This window comes from Musca vetustissima, unplaced genomic scaffold (genome assembly GCF_032173495.1).
Source record: "Musca vetustissima isolate MV318-11 ecotype Yass unplaced genomic scaffold, APGP_CSIRO_Mvet_v1 utg45076, whole genome shotgun sequence".
Lineage (NCBI taxonomy): Eukaryota > Metazoa > Arthropoda > Insecta > Diptera > Muscidae > Musca > Musca vetustissima.
Window position 1 is genome coordinate 46,564 of NW_026884560.1, and position 10,521 is coordinate 57,084.

Below are 10,521 nucleotides of genomic sequence, written 5' to 3' on the forward strand. Positions count from 1 at the left end.
AATGGCCAACACAATTATCTATAGAAAATCTTTGGAGTATCATGGATAGCAAAATCAAAAGTGTTTCACAAACTAACAGACATAGTACAGATTAATGATGCAATCGACTACTAGCAAAATTTGCCTTATTCCACAAGTCGCACCTTTCGATTAGTCTTTGTCGCACCTTTCGATTAGTCTTTGGTGTTATTCAATATTATAGTACCTGTTATTTTCTTTGCTCAGGTTCGATCAGACCTACATTAATGTATCTGTCATGCTCGGATGAGCTGATTTTCAATAATATTCCTACGCATATTCAGAATTAAGTATAACTCGCAGCAGATTTGCATTGATCGCATTAAATATTTATATTTGATTTTGGTACACTGTGGCCTTTGTCTTATGTGGCCTTTGGTGTTTTCCAATGCTGGGACAACACGGGATAGAGCAACAAAACCAACAAATCAATTCAAAATTGTTTTTGTAGTTCATGTTGCGTATTTTTAGGAACTTTTCGACTTGTGCTGCAACTGCTGCTGATGATGTGAGAGAGTTTGTCAAATAATGAATGACGACGCACGGTGCCTAAAACGCACAGAGAGGAAGACAGCGATTCCGAAATGTCTTCAACGACTGCAACCGTTTGCGTCGAGTAAATGTTCTTGGCCACACGAATCGGCCGTCAGTATGTCGTTGGATTTGTTGCAAAGTGTTTGTTACATGTGTGTTGTCGTCTGTCGATTTGTCGGTGTCGTTGATCAATTTACGTGTTGAAGAATCGAACGAACGATCGATTGAGTTGTTAGTGTCTGTCGGTGGAACTTTTACTGCTATCATCAGTTTTCTGTCTTTATTAAATATTTCAATTGCAGTCAGTGTCGTTGTTATTTTCGTTTTCTTTATTTTTATTAAATGTACAAATGTGAGTGACTGAGGTGAAGAAAGTTTCATTTGAACCCGGTGATTAAGTCGATATCGTCAAAGTGAAAATGTGATTATGGCCGTTGCACGTATTACTTTACTGTCAGTGTGTCCCCCTCGCTCAAATGTTGCAATTGAATCAATCATTTGTCATTCGCTCGCCGTTACTGTTGCACGAATGAACGAACGAAAGCAACCTCAAGCCGATTAAAGTCATAAATCTTTAATTAAATTTAAACATGTTTAATACCTACAATAACCAACAACTTTATCTCCGGCCGCAGTATATCGCCTGCAAGTGAGTGTCGTTTAATTTAACCGATAATTTTTTTTTTCATTCCACAGTAATCGGTCATGTTGCCGGTCGGTGTGAATCGAATTAAGATTTAATTGGAGTTTTTGTTTTGTTGTTTTTGTGTCTCGCAAGTACATAGCTTTTAACATGTGCTGCAAATAGGATGGAACAACGAAGTTTTAACGGACAGTGTGTGGTCTTATTTTACAATATGATGGGATACATATATGTATATTAAATACACAAGTTGAAAGGCTATTTTCAATTAAATGAAATGCAAACGAATATTTTTGTGAGTATATTTCATCCACAACATATTGGAACTATATTGCAGTATGTAAGGCTCGACCCAATAATTTCCGATGGCTTATTTGTTTAGACACGAGAATCATAAAAAATCATATATGTAAGTATGATAGTTTAACATAAATGCTTAAATTTGTGTGTATTTAAACACGATTCTTCTTAAAGACAACTCTTAGTTCTATTTCCTCTTCCTTTGTAAGACCAATGTAAATATATGACAAGAACATTCCTTCATACATGCAACTATCATTGTATGGACGTTGGTATGCTTCGAGTTTTGTATCGGCTGCCAAAAACATAATAAATGTATATTTATTGTACCATTGTTGGCATTATTTCACCAAGCCAAGTAATGCCATTCCTAGAACAGAACGATTCCCGGGTGAAAAAAAAACAATGATTTCCTACTGATTTAAGCGATTTCACTGTGAACACCCACTGGTATGACCCTTATCGTTGCTGCATGTTCATGTTTATTTTGCATTTCAAACCATGCGAAAATATTGTTGGAGTACAGGCACGCAAATGGACATCGCCAGCAAACTGGATGATTGCGGAGAAGTTCATATCCACAAATTTTGTTCGTTCTATGAGCGACACAATCGTTTTTAAGGGGGATGTCCAAGAAATAAGTTTCCATTAAACTTTAATTGTCATTGCTTGGCCGATTGCAAGAGTTATACGTTGTCGTAGCTTTGTGTTCATTTATTTCTCATTGGATCTTTTTTCGCCTACTTGCAATTTATGAAATGTATGCAGTGTAGATGTACATAAGTTTAACAATTTTACATTACAATACAATGTACTAAATTAATTGGAATATGTTAATTTATTCGAGATTTGTTTAATTGTAAGGGGAACATTCGACTTCCAAAAAAAATATATATAATTGAATTGCGACTTTCTGAGTTTTTTTTTGGGTTGTAAATATACACAAAATACAAAGATTTTGACTTCTAAACGAACATCTCATTTACACGGGGGTTAAATATTTCTAACAATACTCCATATGTCATATTTGAAATTCAAAGCAGTGTCAGGTTTTTTTAAATTAGTGTAGAAGGCTTCCTTTAGAATGGGTCAATACAATTATAAACAATGGAGCGCCTACAAATTTCCCAGTAAAATAAGTCGGAAAATGTGACGCCATCTTAATAATAATATGTTTTAAAAAAAATATTGGAATATACTTATGCTCCCACGATATCGCGGATTCCAGCTGCTAGAAATGTGACTTAAATCGGATGATTTTATGGAAGTAATCACAAAAAACGTAGATATTTATGACATATATTTAAAGTTATGTATGAAGCACATATCTAATGACTTCTGGAATTCGTCATTGTGATCGTATAAAAATATATCTGTCAAAATAATACTTCTATAATATTGGGCAAGTATTTTCAACCTATCCGTTATTATGAAAGCAAATATAGTATCTTTTTTCGTTCGTTTTTTTTAATTGCAATTCTCCTTGGTCCTATAAATATTTGTCGCAACAACGATGACAAATACGTCCTATTTTTGAACATTTGTGTATCCATCCAAGCGTGCAATGCAAAACCAAAAAGAGACAACAACAAAAAACATTCCCATTAAATTAAATGAAAAATGATTAAATTTTGTGGGAATATCTAAATTTAACTAAAAAACGTTACAAAATAAAAAAACTACGCTGACCAGATAAGCATAGCATGGGGAATGATGGCTGGCCCATGAGAGTAGAATTCACACGCACACTTATTTTTGGTTGTATTTGGCGTGTTGAACATGAACACAAAAACACCGTATTTTCTTCATTTCCATCCGTGTCACTTCTCGTTCTGGGCGGTTGGAAATAAGGCCTAGCAATAAATCGAATGCGACCGATTTCTTCGATTAAACATTGGATGCTATATTTGAGCAAATTGTGACATTATCATTTGATTTACTAGTGATTTCAAAACGTAGCGCTTACACAAGTGCATAATAATCATTTCTCTAGTGACCCGCCACCCGGAATATATACTCTCAATTTGTGTAGTACTTCCGAGATGAGATGTGAAAGAAGACTGTCTGCCTGCCTTTGACATGTTTCTATTATTCAATTGACAGTGGGAAGTTGCAGCGGCACAGTTCATTTACTTATGATTAAATATTTACATACTAACCTCATTACGACATATTAGTCCACGGTGTATATTCCGAACATTATGCATGTGTTGCTCCATTGTAATTGGTGTTGCCGTGTATTATAAATGATATGCCGAGGGACTTTTAGTTTTTTCTGGTTAAATTTCCACCAAAGACAACCTGACACCATTGTGTTTATTGACACAGTGGTACGATGAGGTTACCAGAATAAACAGAATAAAATGCTCTACAAAATGCTGCGAAGTCGGAAATTCTGAAACCTGACGTCAAGCCACTTTTTAACCCTTTTAGTGTTAAATAAAATTTTTGTCGGAATAAAAATCTAAAATTTTGTATTTAACCCTTTGTGGCCCAATGTTGCCCACAGGCAACAAAATGTTTTAGAGCTAATATTTAATATACTGCTAGTAGATTCTTCGGATTGCTTACGTCAAGGACGACACATATCACTAGAAAAATCTAACAAATTCAAATTTTTGGTAAAGTTATGAGCTTTTTAATATGGAGAAGAGGGCAAAAATGTGTACAGTACTAATTTGTGTATACAGTCCAAATTATTTAAATCGCTTCGTATTTGAAATATAAGAACTCTGCCGTCAGAATTATTTTTGATTCTTGTAAAACAGAATATAGAGAATAATTTAAAATTATTTTTTCGTCGATTTTGCATTTGGTTTTCTTGATATTGGGCTTTTATTTTTCAGAAAGAATGTACTGTATCTCCCGAATGCAAGGATGTAGCGATGTCAAAATTTGTCCATATCCTATCTAGGATAGTTGCATTAAATCTGTGAACAGAAAATTGTTCTATGATTACGGAAAAAAATTCGGGGCTCAAAGGGTTAAAATCATACAAAGGGACATAGTTTCGAAAAATAGCAATTGTCATTTTAACCCTCGGCCAGTTTCGTCTGTCTTTCAGCAAAAACTAAACCATCAATAGTAACGGTACATAAGATAACCGAAAAATTGCAAAGAAAGAGAGTATTTTTAAATGTCGAATATATTCGACAAAAACACTGAAAGGGTTAACCGATTCCAGTTAAGACATGAAATTTTTAAGCACAGACGAAATCCACACAAAAGAATATCGCTATAACGACATATCGGTTTTAGCGACCAGTTTTTCCTACAAAATCTACCAACATTTTTTTATAAATTTTAAATAATACCCTGAATATACAATTTACTTTACTTTTACTTTAAGTTCGATTGAAATATTTTATTACTGTTTCAATTGACGAAGACATTATGTCCAAAACCTTTTCAGCGTTGTTCAAAGGTGCCTTCTTCTGCCCTACAATTGGCATAAGGTGAACTAGTTACAAGAGTTGAGTTACTATCTAGAAATTTGGAATGGGTAATATTGGCCGAAGAGACATTCGGAAACAGTGTACAAAAAATACTAAATTTAGACGAAAATCATCTTCACATTTCAAATGGCAATGGATGGTTTTGAAATTTTAAACAAAATTTTATGTTTAATTCATCGTTCAAAATCACTTTTGGGAGTTACACTGAATCTCGGTACGAAAAATATACATCCTAAGATAGATTTTTACAACACTGTGCTTCGAAAATTTCCAACGTTTTGTTTCCATTTGTTGATTGTTTGGGGTTTGTATGCTACCGTTTGGGACGGACATTCTTCATTCGTTTCAGGCGGACGTATTTGGCTATTAGCTTCCAGCCCAACTAGGCATTTCTGTATTGTTTTTATGGGTTTTTATAATTTTTTTCCTCCGACAAAACAATGGCCCAATACCATTTTTTCTGGCTTGGCTATACGAAGTCATTGGCGTTTTTTGTTTTTCATTTTGTTTTGCCATCGACGCCACAAGTTGCTATTAATATTGACGTTGTTGTGCTGCTACCAATGTTGAATTGTCAGTTAGTAGATGTTGTTGCAAAACACAGTGGGAAAACAGTACACACGAAGACAACTTGCTGTGAATTCAATGCTCTGGACACAATATGGTGTTGGCCGGGGTACACCTGGTGAGTGAGTAGTTAGTATTGACGTGTTTCTCACATTTGGAAAATATTTATTTTGTTGTACAAAGACACGCATTTACACGCACAACTGGACACATACTCCCGCCATGGTACATCACATGTGACACTACACGGACTCAGCGTGGTAATGCGTATATTTAAAAGGCAGGAATTATTGATCAGACATCTAAGAACAAAACTATGTCAAACTGTTGGCTATTTCAGATCAAAAAATATGTTGTTCTGTTGGTTAAAACACGCATTTATGTGATGATAACATTTCCGTTGATGTGCGTTATTCCCCTTTTTCCAAATACCAGGACGCATCTTGGAGAAAATAACTGTGCGTAAATATGAGTAAAAATATAAACCCGCCGATTTCAAATAATTTTTAACATACAATGTTTCAAGTGATATTTTTTACCTGAAGTTGAAATAAATCCCTTTGCCGTCCTCTACAAATACTATTCGAACGTCGTATTTTCGATTATAATCCCATGATAGCTTAATGGGGTCAGTGTTGAAAGAAAAATCACACAAAATGAGAATTTCTCAATGAAATTTGGACATGCAATTCAAATGATTATTAATTTGTGGCTACATTATACCTGTGCATGTATGTATTTGTGTATGCTTGAGTGTGTCTGTTGCCATCTTTCGAAATATTCGTTCATATTAGTTTCGCACAGGAACACAGAAAAAGGCAAACAATCAAACTTACAAAACTCGAGTATATTCATTAGCTTTGTTTGCTGACAACGTGCGCCGCTAGTTGGCTTTTTGTTTATGCGAAACACTCGACATTATTAATATTTCAGGGGGAAAGAATGGCAGCTACCACCTCCTACCCTATTCAAACTATCGCAGACCACATTTTCATGTTTGTCGGCATTTCTCTTATCAGTGTGAATGACATGAATTCCAAGTGCCCTGAACAAAGACATTAAGCGAAGATAACTACAATTGAGAATGAAATGACTAGTATGATGATGGTGGTGATGCAGATGGAGACTATGTCAAATATTGGGACACGACTGTTGTTGTGTTTTACTATCATTGGATTTTGAAATTTGCAACTGTTATGGGAAAAAGTCTGATCGGATAATATCTTCCCCGTATATCATTATTTAACATGGATATTCCCTTCAATGTTAAGCCCAATTTTATCTCAGAAAAGACAAACTAATAGATAAGGATGTGACTTTTGTAACATTCCTATGAAATGTACCCCGGGACCAAGCGTGGTTAGGAATTGTCCAATTTCGTATAAGAAAAGTCTTGAATATCTTGCAAATCATAGATCTCCACTTGTGCATAGAAATTACTAGATAGAATAACTCTTGTAAATAAAATAACTTTTTACATATATAAATAATGTATAGGTATAATATCGAACAGGTTCGGGTAAACCTTCACACACATGCTCTCGAAGAGTGCAAATTGTGTGAAAATCCCTAAATTAAACCCCCCTCTTATAGATGAAATACCTTATTGAAGAAGATATACTCGATAGTCTTAGTAAATCTCCACTGTTGTGAAAACAATGGACAAATGCATGTCAAGTTTAGTAAAATTATAAAAAAAAATATTTTCTGCTTAGACGAACTGCGGTTATTACTCCCTTTTGATAAACTTTTGGCACGCAGTGTGGTGTGGTACATTGCAAAATGTTCCATCATATTTATGTCTATACCGATGTTGCCACCAGCAGCAGTGATAATTACGTTTAGTGCAGATGAGATGATGCCGACGATGTTGGCGAGGATATCGTCGATGGTGTTCCACTCTAATTAATGTGTGAAAAGTCGAATGAACACACAAAATACATTGACTGACGAATAAATGAGTTAAGAAATATGAAATTGAAAATAAATAGGTGAGCCATTTTCTTTTCTATTTGTATATTTTTTATGAGATTGAGAACCGGGCATTCGCACATAATCTCAAATGTTAATATGTAAAATAATTGTTCATGGTCATGATGAAGGAGGGGGGGTGAGGAATAGGTGTTTATTAACACAATACGATGATTGTTGTTGCAATATAAAATAAACAATTTATTATGTGCGGTACATGTCAGGTGTGTTGTTGTTGTTGCTGTTCATTTGGATTTTTCCATTTGATGTTCGATTGATTTGAATTTGCCTGTGTAAAACACAACTTAGTTTCATTTCGATAATCGAAGAAAAATGCGGCAAATCAATTTCATCAATAGAACATCAATCAGTTGTTCGGCCTGTCAGGAATAAATCAGCCATTGTGGGTGTGCGGCAGTTGGACTTTGGAGAGGGTGATGCTAAACTTTGGTATGCCGTTGGTGACTTTCGATCGACGCATTTCGGTTTCGTTTAAATGACAATTTAATGATTTCATTTAAATGTCAATGTTTGCTCAACTGGGGAATGCCAAACGAATTGAATGCCAATGTCAATTGTGAAAGAAGTCAATGTTTACATAATGAGCATTTACGCCTGCTTGTATTTATTTCAAAATACTTGGAATTTGCAACAATTTTGTCTGTGAAATAATAAATCGCAATATAAAAAATGTGTTTGGAAAACAATGGACTTATGCGATATAATTTCCATAAACCGAATTTTGACAAATAACAATACATTACGATATAATGCGAATTTATCATACGAAGTCTGGTTTCGATAACATCTATATAATACTAATTAAAATTGTCTGATTTAAAAAAAAAAAATCGAATTTAGTTTTTACTCTGTTCATTCAATTCTTCAGTAAACGAATGCATTTCATTACAAATGTACTTCAAATATTCCGAAAAATGTTGGGATCCACCAACTAATTATTTGATGACTTTTGTAGATTTTTGTCGTACTTCAGCAAAGAGAAACATAAGTGTGTATCCATACATATTAAACTATTGCAATTTCTGTTGTCTATGTCAGAGTAATTTTTTAAAGAAATAGAAATCCTATTTATGCTTTTAGCCAAGCTCAGTTAATTATACTCTGAAAAAAAATTCTGAGGTAATGAGTGAATGAAGTTACCGTGCGATAATGTGCTGTAATGGATGGCATTGCAGGTAAATGCTTCCATACGGCCGATATTTTGTAGTTCGTTACTGCAGGTTGTTGTTCTCAGCGGCAAACAGAGCGTGAAGTCAGTTTTCAGTTTGGTTTTAATGATGGCTAAATTGTTGTTATTTTCTCTTGGTATTCTTATCTCTAGCCGAAGAAGTATTTGGAGATGAATGTACTCACTCCTACAAAGTTCTCTACTTTGGCACTTGAGCGTTCAGTCATAAATAATAGAAAATATTACAGGAAATTAGACAGAAACGCTTTAGTCGACTTTTGGTAGAATCAAATCTCTCTCTTCCTCATTCATAATATAGACAAGAATCGCATAAATTATGTTTTTTGAAAAGTTCAGATTGGGTCTCAGCCAGGGTAAACGTATGACCGCGAATATCATGCAAGCGGCTTTCTCTAATGGACAATATTCCTCATAGAACTAGTAACTAAATTGTTACTTCTCCTCGATATTTGGAAATAAAGTAAACTCTATAAAGAATAAAAAAATCTGAGGTATTCTAAAATCAAGTGAACAAATTTGTAATTACAACTTATCTGACAATGATTGATGATGAATTTTGATAAGTATTCAGTGTGAACTTGAAATACGATTGGTCATAATATCGGGGTCATAAAGGCTTATTACGGTTTAGATTTTATGACCGACGCTTATAATTTGGAGTTAAAACCTCTTATTATACCTTAAATATTAGGCGAAGAACTAGCATTGATATATGTACTAGCCCAGAAGAGTTGATTGTTAGAAAAAGAGAATATGCTTCACAAACTATATTGGTATATTTGAGCTACCCAAAAACATAGACCGGTATGACCCATTTGAGTTTTTGGTGATTACAAGAAAGTGGTGACCTAAGTATATTATTTTCAATACCAAACATCTTCTATATTAAATTTTGCGAGCTCTATCGTGATAAACAAGTATATTGATTGAGATCTCCATAAATATTTTTAGGTATTGCAAACGGAATGACAAATCCACCTATAATGGAGGGTATGCATATTCGTGCCATATAGAACAGTACGAATATGTATGTATTTTCAAGATTTTTTTCATGTTTTATTACTGGCATGTAATCTTTTGCAACTGTACATTTACATTCAGAAATTTAAAAACGTCAGTCATATTTCTCGCATTTATTTATTCGACTTCAGAAATCCATTCGCACATCAAAATAAACTAAATAGTATTATAATTAGTATCATAAATAATACCGAACATAACTATTAAATTACGAATACTGGTTTTGTTTTTGTTTTGGAATTCAAATTAAATTCTTTACTACGAATAAAAATGGCTTGGCATTTGTGCGAATGGCATAACCAAACCTAAAATAGGAACTAAATACCCAAATATCTATTTTAATCGCTGTGGGTAATCTGAATTTCAACAATGAGGAACGTCACGTTCATAATGTTATTGTTTTTGTTTTTGCTTTCAGCCAATATTTTTCACATCTTTATATGCTGACAGAAACATTAATTAATCGTTGTTTTTGTTTTGGTTTTTTAGTGGCCGTTCATACAGTAAAGACAGCCAGAAGAGCTCCCAAAGCGATTTAAGCTTTGCGAGTGGAGCTGGCAGTGGTGGTGGTAGTGCTGGTGGCAATACTGGATCTCCTAAACTTTTGGCTAAAACTCCACTGAGTAAGTATTCGGCAAATAAATGTATATACATCTTTAGTTTAATATTTAGAATAATAATACGAACTGAGGTCGAGAAATAATACGTAAGTTGGGCGTCGATAACTTTATGTTATTCATCGCTTAAAATTTTCTTCATTAACGATATTAAGTTATCGTCAGTCGACCGTAATTATGTCGTTA

At 34.1% G+C, this 10,521-nt stretch overlaps 1 protein-coding gene across 1 annotated transcript in view; it reads left to right on the top strand.

Annotated features, from left to right (window-relative positions):
- Positions 1–10,341, top strand: part of LOC133331531 (serine-rich adhesin for platelets) — a gene marked incomplete at its 3' end in the record, with an annotated part of 27,967 nt that extends 17,626 nt beyond the window's left edge. Inside the window, exon 3 of the mRNA XM_061539917.1 lies at positions 10,208–10,341. Within this exon, the coding sequence (XP_061395901.1) occupies positions 10,208–10,341 (134 nt within the window). The remainder of the gene's footprint in view (positions 1–10,207) is intronic.
- Between the last annotated feature and the right edge of the window lie 180 nt (positions 10,342–10,521).